Source organism: Myotis yumanensis, unplaced genomic scaffold, assembly GCF_028538775.1.
Source record: "Myotis yumanensis isolate MYYU_CA2020_CCGP unplaced genomic scaffold, mMyoYum1.0.hap1 SCAF_7, whole genome shotgun sequence".
Lineage (NCBI taxonomy): Eukaryota > Metazoa > Chordata > Mammalia > Chiroptera > Vespertilionidae > Myotis > Myotis yumanensis.
In genome coordinates this window covers 14,139,330-14,163,454 of record NW_027223758.1, presented here as the reverse complement: position 1 = coordinate 14,163,454, position 24,125 = coordinate 14,139,330, and the positions used below count along the sequence as shown (strand labels likewise).

At 44.0% G+C, this 24,125-nt stretch overlaps 2 protein-coding genes across 4 annotated transcripts in view; one reads left to right on the top strand and one right to left on the bottom strand.

Moving 5' to 3' along the window:
* Nucleotides 1-7,749: 7,749 nt before the first annotated feature.
* GZF1 (GDNF inducible zinc finger protein 1) lies at nt 7,750-18,248 on the top strand. Of its 2 annotated transcripts, none has more exons than XM_070419811.1 (6): nt 7,750-7,819; nt 10,115-11,503; nt 12,897-12,991; nt 14,361-14,528; nt 15,476-15,633; nt 16,033-18,247. In XM_070419811.1, exons 2-6 carry the CDS (start codon nt 10,137-10,139, stop codon nt 16,381-16,383), a joined length of 2,139 nt encoding a protein of 712 aa, XP_070275912.1. In that variant the 5' UTR covers nt 7,750-7,819; nt 10,115-10,136; the 3' UTR covers nt 16,384-18,247. The 2 variants fall into 2 exon arrangements, with proteins under 2 accessions (XP_070275912.1, XP_070275913.1); XM_070419812.1 differs by lacking the exon at nt 7,750-7,819 and adding an exon at nt 9,234-9,338 and having other exon boundaries at nt 16,033-18,248.
* A 1,980-nt stretch (nt 18,249-20,228) lies between these two features.
* Nucleotides 20,229-24,125, bottom strand: part of NAPB (NSF attachment protein beta) — a 38,916-nt gene continuing 35,019 nt past the window's right edge. For both annotated transcript variants that reach the window (XM_070419813.1, XM_070419814.1), the window contains one exon: nt 20,229-23,478. In XM_070419813.1, coding sequence (XP_070275914.1) covers nt 23,368-23,478 — 111 coding nt within the window. In that variant the 3' untranslated portion in view covers nt 20,229-23,367. The remainder of the gene's footprint in view (nt 23,479-24,125) is intronic.

The window sequence follows — 24,125 nt, the reverse complement described above, 5'->3', positions numbered from 1 at the left end:
GCTGAGCAATGAGGTCTCCAAAGTAGTTTCATTGAAATATGCTGGGGGTAGGGTCTCTCAAAAATATAGTAAACCTTTGATTTTTTGGACCTCAATTTAATGAACTTTGGACTTAATGCACAAAATTTCCAGTCCATATGTCATATGTGAAAATTAACACCCTGCTAATTTAAAAATGCTTTTAAGCAAGATTTGCTTATAGTTAAATTAACAGGTTATTGTTTTGTTATTAATTCATTGTTGCTTTGAACAAATTTAGCGAATAGGCCATATGTTGGAAAAAGCACTATAGTAATTTCTCTGACATAAATATTACATATCTACAACTATAGTCTACATATTTAAATCCAAGAGTTATCACTCCTAAACAATGTTTGGCGAATGATTAGCACGTGATCATACTGCATTTGAGTAGTAATTGGTTCTGTTGTGTGGCATGACTTTCTGTAGCAGTTTTAACAAGTGCTGGCTGATTTTTCAGAACTGTGCTAAGCCATGTCCCAGCCATGTGCATTTGTTTACTCCCAGTGAATTAGTAAATGCACGCATTTACTAGAACTATTTAGTGTAAGTTTAAAATTAAGTATAAATTTAAAATTATGTATGTACAAGAGCAGCCGTGGGCAAACTACGGCACGCGGGCTGGATCCAGCCCGTAAGAAATGAATAAAACTAAAAAAAAAAAGAAGACCGTACCCTTTTATGTAATGATGTTTACTTTGAATTTATATTAGTTCAAACAAACACTCCATCCATGCTTTTGTTCCGGCCCTCCGGTCCAGTTGAAGAACCCATTGTGGCCCTCGAGTCAAAAAGTTTGCCCACCCCTGTACTAGAGGCTTGGTGCACAAAAATTTGTGCACTCGGGGGCCCCTCAGCCCAGCCTGTGTCCTCTCACAGTCTGGGACCCCTTGGGGGATGACCACCTGCTGGCTTAGGCCCGCTTCCCGGGGGATTGGGCCTAAGCTGGCAGTCAGACATCCCTCTGGCAGCCCGGGAGGCCTTGGGGGATGTCCACTTGCCAGTGGGGAGCAGGCCTAAGCTGCAGTCGGACATCCTTAGCGCTGCTGAGGAGGCGGGAGAGGCTCCCACCACCACCACTGTACTGGCAGCCATCAGCCTGGCTTGTGGCGGAGCAGAGCTCCCCCTGTGGGATTGCATTGACCACCAGGGGGCAGCTCCTGCATTGAGTGTCTGCCCCCTGGTGGTCAGTGTGTGTCATAGTGACCAGTCATTCCCAGTCGTCCTACTGTTAGGGTCAATTTGCATATTACCCTTTTATTATATAGGATAGAGGCCTGGTGCATGGGTGGGGGACAGCTGGTTTTCCCTGAAGGGTGTCCCGGATGAGGGTGGGAGTCCCACTGGGGTGCCTGGCCAGCCTGGGTGAGGGGCTGAGGGCTGTTTTCAGACTGGCCACAGCCCCTTCAGGGTGGGGTCCCTGCTGGGGTGCCTGGCCAGACTGGGTGAGGGGCTAATGGCTGTTTGCAGGCTGCCCACAGCCCCTTCAGAGTAGGGGTCCCCCCTGGGGTGCCTGGCCAGCCTGGGTGAGGGACTGAGGGCTGTTTTCAGGCTGGCCACACCCCCTTCAGGGTAGGGGGTCCGGCTGGGGTGCCTGGCCAGTCTTGATGAGGGGCTGATGGCTGTTTGCAGGCTGGCCAAGGCCCCCAGTGGGGACCCTCACCCCATGAGGGTGTGGCCATCCTGGGTGAGTGGCTGATGGCTGTTTGCAGACTGGCCACGGCCCCCAGCCACCCAAGCTCCCAGTGGAGGCTGACTGGAAGCAGGTATCTGGGATTTATTTATCTTCTATAATTGAAACTTTGTTGCCTTGAGCAGAGGCCACAGCCAGCCAGGGCAGGTGGGAAGCTTGGTTTCCTCCATCGCCAGGGCAACCAAGCCTCCTGCTTGCTCCAGCTCCGTGGCTGCTGGCCGCCATCTTGGTTGGGTTAATTTGCATATAGTCGCTCTGATTGGCTGCTGGGCATGGCTTGGGCATAGCAGAGGTGCAGTTAATTTGCATGTTTCTCTTTTATTAGATTAGAAGATAGTAAAGCACATAATTGTAACCCTAACCTTAAACTATGGACAAAAGGAAAAGAGTCAATTTAATGCTAAATCAAAAATTGGAAGCCATACAAATGTTGAAGTCGGGAGTGTCTGTGTCTCATATATGTGAGCAATATGGCATAAAAAAGCAAACTGTATCAGACATTTAAAAAAACAAAGATAAAATAAAAACATTGCATTAATATGTAATGTAGGTGCAAACACTAATTCCAGAAATCATGAATTGGCATATGAAACTTCAGTCGAAGAAGCACTGTTGAAATGGTACCCACAACAACGTTCTTGTGGGGTTCCTGTTCGGACAGTTGAGTTGAAATCTGCAGCAATTAAATTAGCAAATCATATAAACACATCATTCAAAGAAGTGATTGATGCCTTTGGTTCTTTCTCAAAGGCATGGAATTATGAACAAAGGAATTTACAGTGAAATTTCAAGTGCTCCAAGAGAAGATCCTGAACCATTTACACAAAATTTAATAGCATGTATAAATAACAAAATGCTATTACAATCTCAGATTTACAGTGTGACAAAACTAGTTTGTTCCGGCATTCTGTGCCTGAAAACACACAAGCCTCCAAGTATGAAAAATCGACATCTGGAAGAAAAATCAGCAAGGATAGGATCTAGGCCAGTGATAGCAAACCTATGACACGTGTGTCAGAGGTGACACGCGAACTCATTTTTATGGTTGATTTTTCTTTGTTAAATGGCATTTAAATATTTAAATTAAATATCAAAAATATGTCTTTGTTTTACTATGGTTGCAAATATCAAAAAAATTTCTATATGTGACATGGCACCAGAGTCAAGTTAGGGTTTTTAAAAATGCTGACACACTGAGCTCAAAAGGTTCGCCATCACTGATCTAGGCACTGCTTTGTGCCAATACAGATGGAGCGCATAAACTGACACCTGCCTGGCCAATGTGGCTTAGTGGTTGAGCATTGACCTATGAATCAGGTCAGGGTTCAATTCCCAGTCAGGGCACATGCCCGGTTTTGGGTTCAATCTCCAGTAGGGGGCATACAGGAGGCAGCTGATCAGTGATTCTCTTTCATCATTGATGTTTCTATCTCTCCTATTCCCTTACTTTCTGAAATCAATAAAAGTATATTTAAAAATAAATAAACTGACACCTGTAATATTGGTGGAGAAGAGAAGTAGTTGAGGAAGATGTTGTACAGTGGTTAGAAGATGAAGGAGACCCTGGGTATCACATCATGACAAAGTGAAACAGATGAGGTGATGACCTTGGAAGATGAGGATGGGAGCGAAGATAATGAGGAAAAAGAAATAACACACCCAAAAATAACATTATCAGATATTGTACCTCAACGTTCTAATAACATTTATTTTTTTTAAATATATTTTATTGATTTTTTACAGAGAGGAAGGGAGAGGGATAGAGAGTTAGAAACATCGATGAGAGAAACATCGATCAGCTGCCTCTTGCACACTCCCCACTGGGGATGTGCCTGCAACCAAGGTACATGTCCTTGACCGGAATCGAACCTGGGACCCTTGAGTCCGCAGGCCGATGCTCTATCCACTGAGCCAAACTGGTTAGGGCTCTAATAACATTTATTAACAATTCTTCAGATAACAAAATTCAGCTTTATTATACTCATTTTCATAATTTTGGGGAGTTAATTATAAAAAAACACCAGACTTCAAAAGTTCAAATAAAACTTGATAGTTTTTTCAAAGCAGGATTGCCTAAAGCAAGTGCCTCAATATTGAACATTTCATGCCACAGTGGGAGTGTCTGGATATATCATCATCTGGAGACAATTAATAGAACATATTTTTGTTTTTATAAAATTTTATTTGTTTAGTTAAATACTAGAGGCCCGGTGCATGGATTCCTGCACACTGAAAGGCAATTAATTAGAAGGTGGCCAGCGGGGTGGGACTGGGCGAGATGGGCCGGACATGCCCTGGAGCCAACCTTCCCCAGTCCCTCCCTGGCTGGCTGCACCTGGGGCGGCGCCAGGGCTCCAAGGGCACCTGCAGAGTGAGGTGGCATTCCTCGGCCTGGCCTGCAGGGATCAGGCCGAAACCGGCAGTCCGCCATCCCCTGAGGGGTCCCAGAGTACAAGAGGGCACTCTGCAAAGTTGCCGTCACTTGGCAGCTCCTGTGTTGAGCGTCTGTCCCCGGGTGGTCAGTGCACGTCATAGCTACCAGTCGGACAGTCGAATGGTCGGACAGTTACTTAGGCATATATATTGAGTGGCCAGATTATTATGACCACCTGACGTTTGTAGGCAAATTAGCCATACACTGCATCATATGGGATATGGAAGCTGAAGGCCTGTTCGAACACCTTTGCTGTCTGCAGTTACCAAGATAAAACGTCTCCAATTTGCACAGGAACACAAGGATTGGACAGTTGAGCATTGGAAAAAAGTCATGTGGTCCGATGAATCACATTTCCAGTTGCATCATGCAGATGGCAGAGTGAGAATTTGGCAGAAACAGCATGAAAGCATGCACCCCACATGCATGAGTACAACCCTTCAGGCTGGTGGGGGCAGTGTTATGGTTTGGGGCATGTTTTCCTGGCATGATTTGGGCCCTTTAATTCCTGTGGAACAACGTGTGAATAGCACAACATACCTAAGTACCGTTGCTGATCAGGTTCACCCTATCATGTTGATGGCGTATCCCAATGGAGATGGCTTCTTCCAGCAAGACAATGCGCCATGCCACGGTGCTTGTATTGTGCAGGAATGGTTTCAAGAACATGAGGAAGACTTTACCTTGCTTAGGTGGCCCCCACAATCATCAGATCTCAATCCAATTGAGCATTTGTGGGACAAAGTTAAAAGAGCCACCAGGCAGCTGGTTCCACAACCATCAAATCTCACAGAACTGGACAGTGCTATTCATCAGGCATGGTGTCATATTCCTCACATCACCTTTCAACATTTCATGGAGTCAATGCCAAGAAGAATCGCCACAGTATTGAAGGCAAAAGGTGGCCCAACGAAGTACTGATGGGGTGGTCATAATAATCTGGCCACTGTGTGTGTGTGTGTGTAGATGTCATTAAAATGTATTTTTGGAAAAATGTTTAGTTCTATTTAGATCGCTTGTTTATTACAGTCTCAAAATTATAGTGAGTACATAAGCACTAACACATATAGAACACTTTTCTGTGAAATTAAACTTTTCATATATACTTAATTTAATTGCACAAACATGTCTACATAAGTAAAAACAGGTAAACTAATTTGACATTTTTTAAACATATGCATTTGAAAAATTTACTTTATTATATAATGGACTTTGGCTTTAACGGATACCTCCTTGCCCCAATTAGCCAGTTATATAGAGGTTTTACTGTATATACATCCTAAATATATATATTTTTAAAATATATTTTATTGATTTTTCGCAGAGAGGAAGGGAGAGGGACAGAGAATTAGAAACATCGATGAGAGAGAAACATCGATCAGCTGCCTCCTGCACACCCCCCACTGGGGACGCGCCTGCAACCAAGGTACATGCCCCCGACCGGAATAGAACCTGGGACCCTTCAGTCCGCAGGCCGACACTCTATCCACTGAGCCAAACCAGTCAGGGCACATTCTAAATATTTAAAAATGACAAGCAACCTTGTGTGAAATAACTTAGTTCTACTAATTTTCCCAAATTAAACGCACGTGCAAAAACTCAAATAAGGTCTTGATTAACCCCAAACTTCCCTAAATATGCTTAATTTGACCCACTGCAATATAACCTAATTTGTAGCACTACAGAGCCTTGGAATCCACATATTAAGACAATCGCCCACTAGAGGGAGACATCATTCCTCTCCTAGAGCCCACTCTGTGCCAGGGCTGCAGGTCCCCGGCGGCTGCTCTCCCCTCGCGGGGGCTCGGAGGTTACCCACCCGGACACCCAGCCCGCAGCAATGGCCTTCTGGACTCACAGCGCCCTGCTGATTGCTCCCAGCGCCTCTGCGGGACTGAGTGCAGGGGAGAGGGGTGGACCAGACCAGACCCCTGGGAGGCCGAAGCTTCGGCCCACGCACGCTGGCTTAGCTGTACATCAGTATCCGGGATGGCGGCTTGTTTCATCACCCCCGCGACCCACCTCTTTCCTGGGGCTTGAGCTGCCCATCTAGCCCCTGCCCCGCCGCAGCGCTGGGCCAGCCCTTGAAGGGCGTGGCCCGACCTGCCCCTCCAGCCCTCTAACCCCGGCAGCTCAGGAGGAGTGGTGGGGCGTCGTGCCGGGCGGGGCTGGCGCAGGTAGGCTGGGCCTTGGAGCTGCGCAAGTTTCTTGTGCGCTCACTCTCAGGGCAGTTCAGAATTTGTTACAGTTATTTCCAGTCTAGTTCATTGATATGTTTTTAACTTAGATCATTCCCCATGTAAAAGTTAGAGCCTCCTTGACCTGGTCGGGAGGGTCCGTTGGTTGGAGCCTCGTTCAAAACACGGAAAAGTTGTGGGTTCGATCCCTGGTCAGGGCGAGGATGGGAGGCAGCTGATGGATGTTTCTCTCACATCAGTGTTTTTCTCCCCTCCCCCCCCCAATCAATAAACATATCCTCAGATGAGATACAAGTAAAATAATGTAGTCTTTTTACTTATTATATGGTAAGCATTTCCCCAAGTCATTAAACATTTTTCCAGCTTTATTGAAGTATAATTGACAAAATAGTATTTTTAAAAATGTACAACATGATACTTTGGTATGCATATACATTGTGAAATAATTACAAGTTCCACTGAACGTTTTTAAACGTTATTTTAATGACTACATAATAAATCAGTGCATGGCTGATTTATCATAAATTATTCAGTGGTTTCCTTGTGGGTGAATAGGTTGTTCCCATAGTACAGGAGGACATGAGAGCAAAGCTTTATTTAGCAGTGGCTAGAAGCAGGACCTAAGGTCAGAATTAACTCGAAGCTTGAGTCCAGCCGAGTTTTGCAAAACGGGGTTTTTATTATAATTGCAAACAAATGGGTGGAAGCAACAAGGTTTGGAGCTGAAGGATTCAAAGATTGCCAGGGCATAAATTGTTTTCCACTGCGAAGCTGATGGTCTTTGGGGTAAGTTCCATAATGACCAATCAAGCCATGTGCTTGGCTGGGAGCTCCAGGAACAATCACGCAATCCGAGTGAAAGGATGTCCGCAACCAAGCAGGCGCCCGCCCGAGCGAGGGGGCGCTTTGTCCGCTGTCCGCCAGCCCGAGGACTCCCGCGGGGCGCCTGCCCCTTCCTAGTACCTGGTGGGAGGACCGTGGCCCTCATCGCTGATCCCCCTCGGAGAGACGAAGCCAGGCCTGGGCCACGCGCAGCACGCAGGCTGCGGGCACCGTGGGCGAGCAGGTGGGACGGACCCAAATAGAACAACGCGCCCCCGCTACTCACGTGACCTTCCGGGGCTGCCAGCACCGCCCTTCGAATCACAGCCGCATTGCCGCCGTTGCTGCCTTCTGCGCAAGCGCAGACCTTGGCCTCCAGCCAGTGACGCAATCGTGCTCCGCTCGCAGGAGGCCGAACCCCAATATACGTCGGGCTACGTAACTCTGTCCGGTCGGCCTTCGCAGGAGGACGTGCGTGCGTAGGTGCCGCCGCAGCCCCGGGAGGGGGCGGCCCAGGGAGGGGAAGGGGCGGGACCGGAGGCGGCCAATCGGCGGTGCCCGAGCCGGTGCCTTGCCCCGCCCAGCAGGCGGGCCTGCCCCGCGGGCCTGGAAGAGCGGACGCGCGGTGGTGGCGGCGTCGGCGGCCGGGAGGTGAGTACTTGGCCCACCCGCTTGTCCAGTCTCCTTCCAGCCGCTGTCTCCCGGTTGTCTGCGCGGGCCCATCCCGGAGGAGCGGCGGCCCGCAGGCTTGCAGGAGCCGGGCGGCGGGCGCGCCCGGGCGGCAGGAACAGGCCCGATCGCGCGGGCCCCGTGTCTGCGTGCGGCGCAGCAGGCACCGATTCCGGCCGCCGCTGGGACCGTGTGTCCTTGGGAATGTGGGGGTTGGAGGGGCCGAGGGGCAGCCGTGCGCCGGCAGCGAGCTCGCTGGGTAGGGCCCCGGCCGGGCGCTGTCGGGTGCGGTGCCCACTCGGGCTCGGCCAGGCTGGAAAGCCGCGGACCTCGGAGATCGGCCGAGGCAGGCGATGCCCGGGGACGGAGGTGCTGCCAGGGTGCCGGCCACTTACACTGGGAGATGCCGCTGTCCCTCGAGCCGAAACATCTTTGTTGCGTGATCACTGCTTTCCACTCCCCGCTCGGGCAAAATGGGAAATGGTGCTCAGAAACCACTTTAACTTGGAAGTCAGCATCAGGCCGCCCTGTGAGTTCGCACATCTGCTCAGAGGTCGGGCCCACACAAGTTTGGGGAAAGGGGGGGTGGCTGCTGGTGAGTCTGGGCAGGAGGCTACGAGAGCCGTCCTCTGCCGTTTCTCCCGGCGTTGGGGCTGACAGTCCAGTCCGTGTTGGTGTTCCCCCCACGTACCCCTCCTACAGCCTTGGTTAGGTTTGATCAGTTTTCTCAGGTTCCTGTGGAGTCTCCCTCAGGTGACTGCTCAGGTCCCGTACATGTCCTTTTCACAGCTAAATCTCAGACGCAGCCGTTTTTCGTTTTGGTGGTGGGGGCAGGTATCATTGATGGGACTGGGCAAGTGGGGGGAGGCGAGACTGGTTTTCAGGGGAGATGAGGAAAGTTCTGCTGCAGACACATGGAGTCTGAGGGGACACCTCAGACGTGGCTGAAGAAGGTTAGAAGGAAGGCGGGCACTTCGGATGGGTGGGTGGAGATGTAGGAACCAAAGGGACTTGGAAGAGGAGGGAGATTCAAGAGTAGAAGGTTGGGGGCGAACCCGAAGGAGAAAACACATATTCAGGGAGTCTTAGGTGAGAGGAGGACCCAAGGTGGTGTGGGGTACCAAGGAGGCAAGGAGAGGAGCCCTGGGGATGGGGTGTGCCCAGGCGGTGGACAGATGCAGGGAGTGAGAGCAGCTCTTTGCATTTGGCAAGGCTGAGGTGAGGGGTGTGCTGAGCAGGTTCAGTGTCCAGAGTCCCACCACTTCCCGGTACCTTGTTAGTTCCTTCCTCATCTGTGAAATAGGGATGATGGCGCCTAGGCCTGCTGCTTGGGAAGCAGGTAACTAGCTAACGAGTCTCTGGTGTAAGCATTTGACATGTTTGTACTCAACCGAAGCCTCGCAACAGCCTGCCAACCTCTACAGAGGACAGAACTAAGGTTCAGAGAAGTTACCGGCTCAAGGTGAAAGCTGTGGCACTTGCATTCTTCAGTAGAATAATGGTAATTCAAATTGTTTGGATTTTAGGGGTGTTGGAAATGGTCATGGATTGTGGACTGCATTTCCATGAAGTTTTCCCATGAAAGTAGTTTTATTATTATTATTATTATTTGGTTGTTTTCAAAGGCAGACATGATTCTCTTCTCAGGTTTGTTCCCAGATAGTGAGGGCATGTGTTTTGTTTGGTTTGGTTTCCTGATCAAAGAACTGGACATAAATTGTTGCCATAAATTGTTACAGTTTCGGGTCTGTGTCTATATGCAAATTAGAAAATGAACTAGAAAATTTACTGCATTTCATTAATTATAGTTTTAATCATTCATGTTTATCCTTGGGGATAGCAATAGGCTATTTTTTTCATGCAAATATTATCTTATGAAGGTACTCCAGGACTTCAGAAAACTGCTAAAGTGAAGTGTGATTTCAAACTTTACATGAGAAAAGTTAGGTTTAGGTTGTGAATAAGTTTATATCATCTAAAGCAGGGGTCCTCAAACTACAGCCTGCGGGCCACATGCAAATACAAATATTGTAATTGTTCCCGTTTTGTTTTTTTACTTCAAAATAAGATATGTGCAGTGTGTATAGGAATTTGTTCATAGTTTTTGTTTAAACTATAGTCCGGCCCTCCAACGGTCTGAGGGACAGTGAACTGGCCCCCTGTTTAAAAAGTTTGAGGACCCCTGATCTAAAGAATGGAAATAATCTTCTTTAATTTTTAAATCTTTTACCTCAGTAATTGCTTATGCATGAAATAATTCTTGTTTTTGTTTTCAAGGCTGTTTTTGGAAAGAAGAAACATGGAAAGTGGTGCAGTTCTGCTGGAATCCAAATCCTCACCAGTTAACCTTCTGCATGAAATGCATCAACTACGCCTTCTGGGTCACCTGTGTGACGTGACTGTGAGCGTCGAGTACCAGGGTGTCCGAGAAGAATTCATGGCCCACAAGGCGGTGCTGGCAGCCACGAGCAAATTTTTTAAGGAAATGTTCCTTAATGAGAAGACTATGGATGGTACTAGGACTGTCTACTTACATGAAGTGCAAGTGGTTGACTTTGCTTCATTTCTTGAGTTTGTCTACACCGCAAAGGTACAGGTGGAAGAAGATCGGGTGCAGCGAATGCTGGAAATGGCTGAAAAGCTAAAATGTTTGGACTTATCAGAAACTTGTTTTCAATTAAAGAAACAGATGTTAGAGTCGGTACTTTTGGAGTTGCAGAATTTCTCCGAGTCTCAGGAGGTGGAAGGGAGCAGTGGCTCCCAAGGCAGTGTTCCTTCTGACACTGGGGCAAGTGTGGCTGTGGACAGTCCTTTCACCAATGGCCTGGTGGCCTCCTTAGCTCCTCCAGTGCAGAGAATCAGCAACGGTACGTTGCCAGATCTGTCCCCAAAGAAGTCCAAAGAAAAACCAGACAAGAAGAAAGATGGAGTTAAGCCTTCCTACCCCAAAGTCAGAAGAGCTAGTGGAAGGCTGGCTGGCAGAAAGGTATTTGTGGAAATTCCAAAAAAGAAATACACAAGAAGGCTCCGAGAGCAGCAGAAAAGTGCTGAGGATGATGTGGGGGACTACGGGTGTACCCAAGATCCCAGCCCAGACACTGTGGGGACCGAGGATGAGCCAGTGACAAAAAGTGAGGATTTCAGTGCTGGAGTGGAGGTCGGGGAGGTGCTGCAGAAGGCAGGGCAGGTGGGGGAGGAGGAAGAGGAGGACGGTGAGGAGGGGGAGGAGGAAGAGAAGAGGAAGAGCAACTTTAAGTGTACCATCTGCGAAAAGTCCTTTCTGTATGAGAAGAGCTTCCTGAAGCATATCAGGCACCATCACGGTGTGGCCACGGAGGTGGTTCACCGCTGTGACACCTGTGGCCAGACCTTCGCCAATCGCTGCAACCTGAAGAGCCACCAGCGCCACGTGCACAGCAGTGAGCGCCACTTCCCATGTGAGCTCTGCGGGAAGAAGTTCAAGAGGAAGAAGGACGTCAAGCGGCACGTGGTGCAGGTTCACGAGGGGGGTGGCGAGCGGCACCAGTGCCAGCAGTGCGGCAAGGGCCTGAGCTCCAAGACGGCCCTGCGGCTCCATGAGCGGACACACACCGGCCACAAGCCCTACGGCTGCACCGAGTGTGAGGCCAAGTTCTCACAGCCCTCGGCACTGAAGACGCACATGAGGTATGTGCACCTGGCTCCAGCTGCCTGGTGTGGGAAAGAGCAGAAACCCTCTCAAAATGTTTTTTCCAGAATGTGGCTTGTTTTTCTTAAAATGTGTGTCAGAAAGTGAAGTAGTTCTAGGATTTGGACCAGTGTGGCTACATTTCATTTCATAACTTGTTCCCTCTAAAGGTTTGGGGGCTGTTTTGAGATATCATTGAATTCTTCCTGGGTTGAGATGTTAGGAGGTGGTCTTGTTCTACAAACAGAAATCCCCTAGTGTTCCTATAGGCATTGGGCTGATGAGGACCTCCCAGCTCCTCCTGTCGGGGGTCACAGTGCAGAAGACGACACAGAACCAGGGTGGCCGACAGCTGCTGAACACGCCAGGTCCTGCAGATCTTGGCTGGCATGTACTGGAGGCCAGGGCTCTCCCACTCCCAGAGGAGCTGCTGGTGTGCACACGTCCCACCACACCTGATGCTAATAACCTGTATTTTTCTTTTCTTGATTTAGAATTTCGGCTCGTGACCATCCTGGTCCCACAGTCTCAGTAATGACCTCAGGGAGATAACATTTTTAGGGCTTTAGGACACTTCTCTGATCATGTTTGATCTCCGGGCTTGGAAACTGTGCCATTGGTTAGTCTAAACTCCAGAATTAGGATGGTCAGTGTTTTCTGCTTAACTTTTGTACTGTAGGTGATACTGTTTTTAAATAAATTTCCTTATGGTGCACAGTATTTATGCTTCCAATCCAGATAAGCAGTTTTCTACCCTATTCTAGATCTGCCCTCAAACTTGGGCTAGTCTTGGGGCAGCAGCTTGGTGTTCATCTTTTTCCTGTATATAACAAGTTTAGAAACTTGGCTTATTAGGAAGTGCTCAGTAAATTGTGGTTGATAGCTACTTCATACCATTTGTGAAATTAAAATGAATATGCATTTTTGGAACCAGGTTTCTTCAGCATTTTGAGAACAGTTCTTTCTAGACTGGTCATGTTACACATACTAGGAAATGATAGTTAATTTTTTGGCTATGTGGTTCTTCATAGCAATAGTTCCTAGGGTGTTTGTGGTTGATTATTCTGAATAAAGAAACTTTAGAGATATTACACAATGCTCTTTAGTGTTTTTAAAAATATGTAAGGGCACAGTCTCTGAATGGGCTGTACAACATAAACCCTAAGACAGGTGTGGGTGGACATTCGGTGTCTTACTGGGCAATGCATCGGTTAGCTGGCCTTGTGTGGACGCAGATTTGAGGAAGAAGATTATGGGTCTCTTCACCTTTCACTCCAATCATTCTCATCAGGTCTCCTTGAACAAACTATCTTTCAGGTTAGAGTGGAAATTGTATTGCAAAGTGAGGTTTGAGATACATCCTAAGTTATCATCTGAATGTTGTACTTTCAGAATTCATACAGGGGAAAAACCTTTTGTCTGTGATGAATGTGGTGCAAGATTCACTCAGAACCACATGCTGATTTATCATAAAAGGTGTCACACAGGTAAATACTCCTGCTGTTGTGATTGAATGTCTTGCCTAGCTGTAGAAGGAAACTGCAGTTTATTAATTTAGAAGTTGGCATCTACCAAACTAGTACAGGTTAAAGCCAGGATCTAGCTTTCCCATTTAAAAAGTGAGCAAAAACGAATAAATAAAATATGCTTTGGTGATGGCCTTTTGCATACTGGTACTTCGCAGTAGGAACTGGCATGTGAGACTTGGGTATCAAAAGGGTATGAAATAGTTCCTACTGCCTTAGCTCCAAATTCCATTTTCAGGAGTCTGTCCTAAAGAGATTGTTCAGAATATGGGAAAAACTCTATTTTCCTTCTTGCTATTTCTAATTTAAAAAGCATTAGAAACAACCTGATTGCCCAATCACAGTAGTTTAGTAAATTAAAAAATCTAAGCTCACCCACTGGCCATTTGGGCTGAGGGCTCTGAACATTATGAAAAACACCTGTATGTACTTGGATAATGACTTGAAAAGTACACAGTGAATCCCAACTATATTGAACTCCTGTACAGAAGACGAGAAAATAGCTATATGATGTATTAAGGTGGTGGAATGATCTTATTTCCAGTTTCTAAAAATTTTTTGATAGGATTTTATTATGTGAGGGACAAAATTTAAATTGGCTTTATTCTGATTCAGCATAGTAACCCTGAGATTCCGAAAACTCTACTGTTTATGACACAAAGTATACAGAACCTGCTCTACACTGTAGTTGTCATGCTCAGTTCCTTATTTGTATTTCTAAATTTTTACTTCTAAACTCTGTCATATGATCCTTAGTTCAAATGCAAGTGAGACAGACATGAGTCATTTAATGATATGAATCACTAGATTGTAAAATGTAAGCAGCAGAATTGGTGTTGAATGGATGGTTAGGAGTAGAGATGAAGTCAGGTTACATTGAAGGATTTAGAATCAATCATTTGATGAAAATATTAATATATTCAGATTTTATTAAACCCAGTATTTTTATTTTGATGTTTGTGAAATCAGGGGTACACCTAATCAGATGAATCTGATTTATAGAATCAAAGGATTCAAACTACACAATAAAAGAGGGACTTTTATTCTGTAACAGATCAATAGCAGTGCTTCTTTGAGAAAAAAATCTTAATTTCTCCAAACAAGCTGTATAAATTTCCAAAATGTGAGCTGGCTGGCCTATCTCTTATTTCTTCTTTGGGATTTTACACCAACTTTCAGCAGGTAGTAAGCATCTTACATGGTTAGACGTTTTATGACAGCAGGCTGCCTGCGCTTTTGGAATTCATATGGATTTTAGAGATTGGACCCATTCTTCCTGTATGTTTCTGTGTCTGTTATTTCTAACTTTTTGTTTCATCTTTTCATGTAGGTGAAAGACCTTTTATGTGTGAAACATGTGGCAAGAGTTTTGCTTCTAAGGAGTATTTAAAACATCACAATAGAATCCATACTGGATCCAAACCCTTTAAATGTGAAGTTTGTTTCAGGACTTTTGCCCAGCGGAATTCACTTTACCAGCATATTAAAGTCCACACAGGTATGGCTGGAACGTCACCAGAGAAGGGAGTTCAGTGTGCCAAGAAAAAATATCCCAAAGGTTTTTGACTTACTGGAGAACTTAGAATTTAGCTTTAGGATAAACTTTGTGTGTCATAATAGTATTTTTAAATTTTTGAATTTTTAGTTTCTGGCTCTGAAAAACTGAAAAGGTATGGATATGTGAACATTTTGCCACTTTCAGATTAAAATCAGGGATAATCTATACATATCAGTGTATATATACATGCATACAAATTCAGTTGTGGGACTTGGGAATTTTGTATTCTACTAGAGGCCCGATGCACGAAATCCATGCAAGAGTAGGCCTTCCTTCCCCCAGCTGCCAGCACCGGCTTCCCTCTGGCACCTGGGACCTGGGCTTCCCTCTGGCTGGCTGCCGGCAGGCACTCAGGACCCAGGCTTCCCTTGCAAGCCCAGCTTTTGTCCGGAAGGTCGTCTGGTCTAATTAGCATATTATGCTTTTATTATAGATTACTATGGGAATAGGTAAAATTTCTATAGATGTAATATGAGCTACAAGTATGGATTTTGGCTCTGTTTTAGTGTAGGCCATAAACTCCTGGTATTACAGGTGTTCCTCCCTTCCAAAAGTTCACATTAGGCCACTTTGTTTTCACAAGAGACCTACATTCATTCCTGTTTTCACTAATTGGAAAAAGTGTGACATGAACTTTCAGAATGTGAGGGATACTCTTCATTTTATGCCATTTTGGCTTACAAAAGGTTTCATGGGAACACTACTTTGGGTCATGGAAGCCTGTGTAGAGGTGGTTTGTACCTGTCAGTTGACCCTCCACTGATCATCCTTTTGGTGGAATGCTGACACTTTCTAGTGGTATACAAACAGCATTATTCCACATTTTATTCAAAATTATATACACCAGGCTAAAGAGATCAACCAGTTTTCCTCTCTTCCCATCTCAGGCGAACGTCCCTATTGTTGTGACCAGTGTGGTAAGCAGTTCACCCAGCTCAACGCTCTCCAGCGTCACCATCGGATCCACACGGGAGAGAAGCCGTTCATGTGTAACGCATGTGGAAGGACATTTACTGACAAGTCCACTCTCCGGAGGCACACCTCAGTAAGCAACAGTGTGGCTTAAGAATGACAAATTGCTGGTCCCTAGGTATGCAAAACCCTAGACAGTAAGAAATGCCTGGTGTTCCATAGCTGGTTACAGAAGACAAACAACAGGTATTTTCTTCCTGAAGTTTTGTCTGCAGTGAGCACATTCACAGTGTGGATGAAGTAAAGAACTAAATCTTGAGGTCCAGGAAGGCACAATCCATGGTAAACACTTTCTAACAGTGACAGCAGTAGCAGAAAGGTACTTGGCAATTAGTAAAGACATTGCTGCCGTAGAAACTTAAATTGAAGAGAGACTATTGTTTTAAAAGATGTATTTAATAAGTAAGTAGAATTGGGTGATTTACAGATATTTGTTCACACACATTTGGTGACTTTTGTGTTTGATTTGTAGGTTCATGACAAGAATACGCCATGGAAGTCCTTCCTTGTTATTGTAGATGGCTCACCCAAGAATGATGAAGGGCATAAGACTGAACAGCCTGATGAAGAATATGCATCATCCAAACTTTCAGATAAATTGCTGTCTTTTGCTGAAAATAACCATTTTCACAACCTGGCCACAGTCCCAGGCAGCGTATCTACTGTGCATGAGAATAATTCTGCCAACACGGCCTGCAAGTCGGACAATTCTGTGGTGTCCCAGGATGCTCTGCTGGCCACCACCATCAGTGAGCTTAGTGAGCTGACGCCACAGACAGACTTGATGCCCACACAACTTCACTCATTGACCAGCATGGAGTAAGCTTGAAGTGACCTGCCAAGCAGGCCCCATCCTGCATCTCGTGTGATAGTGTGTGCAAGGTGATGTATCAGGAGCCAAGATAAAGAACCGTCTGTAGGCAAAGAAGTGGGCATTCAAGAATGGCTTCTGATTTTCCACAATTTCTGATAACTTGCACGCTTTTATCAAAGCATTTTTGAAGCTTTCCCTTAAAAATCCTGATCTGCACGACCTCAGCTACACTTTATCAACACATAAGGCAATTAACATAACCTCACTTAATTCTGGTGTAGGTTGCTATATGCATTCATCATTCTAATGCTTGATTGTCTTGATGTTTATGAAGCTTAACTATTTACCTTAATAGAGTACACAGCATTGATCCAGCTCATGAAACTGCTTTTAATGGTCTCCCTAGTCTCTCAGCCTGCCTTATACTTCCATGTGGGTGTATTTCTCTGATACTTTAAAGATAGTTTTCTACCAAGCTGAAATAAAACTGGGGCCATGTATTTTTAATTGTTTCTTTCCTGCCGAATTGAAGCAAATCAGATTTGCTCTAAGCACCCTTGAACTGAAGAGATGAATTACTGCATTCACCCCTTTCTACTCTCCCAACCCCGCACTAAATAAAGGAATGACAAATTGAACACCTACAAAATAGTTTAGAATAGCCTCTACTCACAGCATATGTGCAGCTAGGAAATTTGTCATAAAGTAGCTTTGAAATGAAATGTGGCTGTTCATTTTCATTCCTAAAAATCTGATAAGGTAAAAGCTGTACTACCAAAGATTTTAGTAGCAAACTAGTATTTTCTTTTTATTTTTGCAGAGGTACGAAAAATTAAGCAAGAGGCTTTAGAACACTTGAAACTTAGTATTTTCAAGTGTCATTTTACTGACGAGTAGCAATGAGGTGATTGTGGCTAATCTTAGAGCACAGAGTATTAGTATTTCTGCCTGGTTTTTCTGATTTAATTTTCATGATTTTCAGAAAATCAGAACTTTCTCATTGCCAAATCAAGAGCTAGAAACAGACAGGTAAATGTCACGCATTTGTTTCCTCGGGAGTATGCGAGAATATAGCAGAAGGGACCAAAAGCCTTGGCACACATCATTGATTATGCCTTAAGAGTAGATTGTGAAGAACCAATACTTGTCTTAAATGCTCCTTCGGCTGTCTCATGCTGGACTTTACAATGAAAAGATAATTCTGCTGTATTTGCTAAGCTTGATTCTTGGTTCCAGTGGCTTTTGTATGTAGCCGTGACTCATATGTAACCCTAAACATATTAATTTAAACAACCTTAAAGTCTTTTGTTTACCAGTTTTTCTACATTTTAATTTATTGACTTGCTGTGAAACACTTTAATTTTTGAGAAAAGTTCTAAGAGAAAGAACTTATCCATAAGTTCCAGGATGAACACAGCTGTACTATGCCAGGAACTAATGAGACTCTTCCTATGTGCTTATTTTCTAGTTTGTGACATGTTACATACTAAAGCCATTATAAGGTGTTTTAGGTGCTGATAACATGTTTCACACCTGCTCTTAAAGACAGCAGTACTTAACTACTTCAAATACAGTTATGACAACATATCCTAGTTGTGTTTACAGAACAACAGTAACAAAAAACTGTCATACAACCATTTTATTCTTGGTAAGAGAATGAATTGGCCAACTGATATACTGTTTCATGGAGTAAAGTCATTTTAATGAGAAGGAATTTAAAAAATAGATTATTTTGCTACCTACTAGAATAATTTTTGTCTTGAATTCGTTTCTTTAGAAATTCTACAAAAAAATCGTTTACTGTGTTAATAAACGTTTGCTTTGTAAAATAGTTTTGCAAGTCTGAAGTTTTTCCCCCATTATTAAAATGTAGGCTCTGTAAACAGAAATAAGTATAATTTCCTTAATGTCATGGATAATGAAGTTTAAAATCAAGATTATAGTCTTAGGAGTAATCTCTTTAGTTATAACCATGTGGACTGCACATTAATTCTCTAGGAATAAAAGGCCTGGTGGTAAGTAACACTATCCTCTGCTTATGTAGAAGTAACCTGTGCAGCTGGCACTGTGGAGTGTGTAAATGGACTGGTTTCTTCAATGTCATGTTTAAGTTGCATCATAGAGACTTCAGTATATCTACTTCTTTGTCTGCTTCCCAGGAGGGTAAGGCTGCGTCTGGGAACAGAACTCTGAAAACTGGAAGACTCATCATTGAGGGTTTGTGGGAATCTACCCCTATTTCTCTTCATCCAAGTACAGCCTCCCAGAGTGAAGCAAGTTACTGCCTCACCATGTCAGTCCTAACACCACGGTTAGGAAGTGCCCTTGGTGTTGGCACTGCTTCTCCTAGAGCCGTGGTCGGCAAACGGCGGCTTGAGAGCCACATGCGGCTCTTTGGCCCCTTGAGTGTGGCTCTTCCACGAAATACCACGTGTGGGCGCGTACGTACAGTGCGATTGAAACTTCACGGCCCATGCACAGAAGTCGGTATTTTGTAGAAGAGCTGGTATTTTGTGGAAGAGCCACACTCAAGGGGCCAATGAGCCGCGGTTTGCCGAGCCGCGGTTTGCCGACCACTGTCCGAGCATCAAGCAGGCAATTGCGAGGTGATTTAGTGCCTTCCACCCGTGGTGTGGGAAATAGTCTGCCCAAACTCCGAAGACCTCTACTGCCTTTGGTTTTACCAAAACTTTTGTGTTACAATTTGGGAAAAAATAGGTCATGTGGTGGGAGAAGACCTTTGTTAAAGGTAACTTCAAGAGAAATGTGGTTTTGCTATCGATAATCCAAACCAATGAATGAGTATGAATTATAATTTAATCCAAACCTGTTAAATTTTATACCTTGCCACCCAGGGACATTTTTTGAGATAAAATGAGTGATTGTCCCTTTAATTTAACTTGACAGTGTGCAACTTGAAGTAACCATATTATTTCAGTGGCGGGAGGACACTTGTGCGAAGGACCATTTGTTCACATGTACTAGTATCTAGATGGGGCAGTATGACTGAGCAAGCTTCAAAGACAGGTTAGAGGACCAAATAGCATGTCACCTAGCCAAGCCCCAGAAACCACCCACTTACCTTTGCCAATTTTACAGGGACTCTTACCAAGGCTGGCAAAACCAGGTTTTTAAACCATCATTGTGGCTTCTTTCTGTTAGGAAATAATGACTGTGAGATAAACTAACCTTGAATGACCAACAGCTCCTCAGGATTCCTAAGACGGCCTGTTACACCATTCTTTTTCTAAAATTTAGTTTGAATTATCTTTAAGTTGTAAATATACTCACAGACTGTAACACTGCTCTTTGATGGGATGAGCTGACCCACAGTACCCCACATGGCACCCTCTTCCTCCACAGAGCTTGTGGCCTGAGTGGCCAGGGGGGTCCAACCTTCCCCAGGGCATGTGCTGACCCTGTACAGATATCTGCAAAGGTAAATAAATGCCCACACTGCCAACAGAGTTGAGTGGCTCCATGGTTCCTTCATCCCCACCCCCACCTAGCAGTTCTCTGTGAACCAATCCTCAACTTTGCAAGTGACTGTAGCCCAACACTCCTTAATAGGGCAGCTGAAAGGGATGAGAATGGGAGGCGTACAGTCACTGCAAACTTTGCGGATTGTATCAACACACTAAAGCCAGGGCTGCTTTTGTAAATCCTCAGCTTCCAAAACCATTACAGTGCCCTGAATTCCCACCAAGTAATAGAGATTTTAACATAGTCAAACTTATATTTCAATGTATATACAAAGAACCTAGAAAATAATGCTCACTTATAGGAACAACTTCAAGAAAAGGAAGCTACTTGTGACTTGTGTAGATTTAGGTAGGAAAGACCTGTCAAAAACATTATTCATAATTTCCACTTTATTTACTGTACAAGTTCACACAAAACATACACACTCTTTTCTGCTAAGGTAGATTTATGGTTAGTTTCCATAATACAATACTCCACCGGAGAGCATGGGAAAGAGAACACCAGTGACCGGCTCAACTTCCCAGGCAGGACCCTGCACGCACGCCCCTGGGTGGGTCAAGGGCAGCATGCTGTGCTGCCAAACCCTCCAAAGGAAGCCACAGGTTTGCATTTGAATATTTTAAATGCACAGTACCAGAGGAAACAATAAATGCACACACTTTGATTATAGTGACATCATCACACACAGTCACAACTGCAAAAATACTGTTTTTAAGTCATTAAATAAAAAAGGAACTCGCACAAGCTATAAAAATGTTGCCACCACTGATTTTGACTATGAACTAACCCTCAATCTGCTAAAATACAAGAACTATAACATAACAGTCATTACATTTTGTTCATAAATAACATTCTCTAGATCCTGAGAACATACCTTGGGCCTCTGTGTCACGGCACTACCCTACATTCAACAATGGAACATTTCAAGGAAGGAAGTTTGGATACTGTTAATGGGATTTTCTCCCTCTCCTTTTCCTTTCACCTAGCAAGTCTGTTCTAGTCATCACAGTTATTTTTACTCTTTCATGTGAAATATTTCAAAATTCTTAACTCAGGCACTGATATCGTTGTTTATTTCAAAACAGCAAGTCCCTGACTGACATCACAAAATGTTACCAATACTATTTTTTAAAAACCATACCTCTTCTTCAGGTGCATTTGTTAAGGAATCACGATAAAGCTAAATGGAACTGCCTTAAAACTAAAGCATTTAGTTTTTACTTTTAAGTGGTCGGACCAGAAGGCTCTTTTAAAGAGTGGAAACACACTTTCTAAACTAGTGATGGAAGAAGCGTGTTGACTGGCTGGGATTTACATGCTCTTCAGATGGGCAGACCTAAGGCCAGAGGACACGGGCTGCAAAAGCACTCCCCATGCCTCACTTTCGCAAAAGTGCATTTGGAAAAAAGCTTGTTACAAAAGCACAGTTGGATGGCTGTGGGATATATTAGATAAAGCAACAAAACCCCACTTTTCTAAAATATTTTCATAAGAGAGTCCAACAGGAAATAAAGTACCAAACAAGCTCCATTCCAAATTTGTACTGTAATAGCCAGCTTTCTTTTAAGAATCCCTGACTTTTGAAGGAAAAAATAAATCCTTATCAGATTCCAGGACCCAATGCCACAGTGCCTGTGTCTTCTGGTCCATTCCCTCTGCCTTCAGATGATAGTACAACACCTTCCTCTCCATCAGCCCACCCTGCACACATCACTCTGCAGGTACAGCCAGGGATCCTCAGCCACCTGAGAAACAGCCTCCACAGCTGGGCCTCGGCTGCCCTTTTTTTTTTCTGCTACTTTCTCCTTCAGCCCAGGTTAACCCATTCACCATCCCCAAACCTTCTTCCTCACTGAGCTCTTTGTCTGGGCACATTCTACTTCTATCCAACAAAGCCTATTAATTCCAGTTGAGAGCCACCCAAAAATGAAAACATCATTTGAATACTAGTTACTATCTAACATAACATGGGAAATTTCATTACCTGCCATTAATGACAGCAGCACAAGTCAGAAAAAAAGCAGGCTATATATGGCAACAAATGCACATCAAACATAAATCACTTAAGCCTAAAAATATGCACAGAGGAGCTCTGGACGGTTTCCCTCAGTGGTTAGAGCGCACCAAAGGGTCATGGGTTTGATTCCTGATCTAGAGCACATACCTGGGTAGCAGGTTTGATCCCGGGCCCTGGTTGGGTCACGTGTAGGAGTCAACCAATTGATGTGTCTTTCTCACTTCAATGTTTCTCCCCCGCCCCCTTCGCCACCCCTCCCATTCACTCTCTCTAAAAAAATCAATGGGAAAAAATATACTTGGGTAAGAATTAACAAGAAAAAAGTATGTACAGAGGAGATTCAAAAAACAAGATCACGTCTCAGTACAATGTCAGCATGTAACATAATGGGTAGGGGTCAAGTTCGTAAATTAATAGAGCACTTATCATGTAAAATAAAAGGATAGAATTCAAAGTTCAAATACAAAAGCTAAAACAATCCCATCAGCTAAGGAGAAAATACAATCTCCTGAGAAGCTAGTTGGAGGCATATAGTAAACCTCTGTATACCATATGTACCCTACCTAACCCATCATGGTCGATAAATGGGTAAAATTACTGAAACCCTTTCTCACGCTTTGACTTATAATCTCTGGGCCTAGTGAGGATGTGCATGACTGTGGCATAAAGGGAGGCATCTCAATGTGGGAAAGAGTATGACCATGAAAGTAAAGAGAAGGGGTATACCAGTTACACCACCTTTATGTGAATATAAAAAAAGGGATTTCCCCGCCAACTAAAAGTGAAACCAGGTCTAGGAAAAGCAAAATTTCCATTTCTCATAGATCTTATATATTTGTGTATGTGTGTGTGTGTGTGTGTGTAAATGCAAAGCAGTCAAACCCACCTTGACATTCATCCACACACATAAGCAAGTTTAAGTGATGCAGGCAGACCTGTGTTCCGAATTTTCACATGCATGTTAGCATAGGGAACAATATCAAAAGCAGAAACTGGTCATTAGTATCATCAAAAAATCACAAGATAATAACAACAAATTTATAATAAAGAAAGTCATCAACTGATTCCTAACAACCACCCTAAACTAAATACATATACTTAGAGAATACATCCAGATGCAGATTTACAGAGAGAATGCAAAGCAGCAATTAGAGCAAACTGGGTTAGATACTCAAGTCCAAGAAAAAGGACAGAATATGGGGCAAAACTAAACATGACTCTGCAAATATCAAACAAGAATAAAATTCTGAAGTAGTACTCGGAAAACTCTGGGGACTCTGGCAAGCATGAAATAGCCCATCACACCTACAATATGCACAGGAGGTTCTTTTATCCATTTGCTTAATAGTGATATAAACACGGCAAACACACACGCATCGTTTGGTTCATGTGCAACAAAACTAAGCCATTAAATGGGCATCCCATAAAGATCACTTGGCCCTAAGAGGAACTAAAAAGGAGTTAGCTGCATGCCACAAAGACGTATAAATGTTTCACTTTAGGTCTCCGTCTCCTTCGCCATCCCCTTGGATGGACTTTTTGATACGAAGCAACATGGTAGTAAGCCACTGATCCAAGCGAGATATTGAGTCAAATTCCTTCACCTAGTTTAAGGTTAGAGGAACAGGAATTAGTCTATGGAAATCCAATGGAAATAAAGCAGCTGTTTAAATTTAAATAGTGATAATCAACCAACTTTCTTCATTTAAAATTATTCATTCCAGTTCATAACAGTCATTAAAAATTGTTTATTTTTTCATTATTCTCTGCCTTTTTTGATGGAGCTATTCAGTTTCTGTGCCTTTTATATTGCTCTGTATATAACATGTGATGACAAAAATCCCTAACAGCCTTTATAATTGGAAGAAGATAACAATTAATATGACAAAGGAAATTAGACCGTGTATAAGACTTACAAGGGAACACGGAAAATTAACAGTGTTCCAATATTCACTGAACAAGAAAAAAGGTATTTGCAGAGACAGGATGTATGGAAGCAGGATTCCTTTAACTCATTGCAGCATATTAATAAAGAATAGGACTTCAATAGGATGTAAATGGTTTTGCAGCAAAAGTTAAATGGGAAAACATTCCTTCCCACCACTATAAGATGGCAAAAGATGGGAAAACAGAAGAAAGATGAATATAAAGAAAAAATCTTCCATTTATGTTATGCCTGGAATATAGCAAACTCTTACTGCTTTGTTTTTATATTTTAAATTGTACTGAACTGATTTTACTTTACACTTAC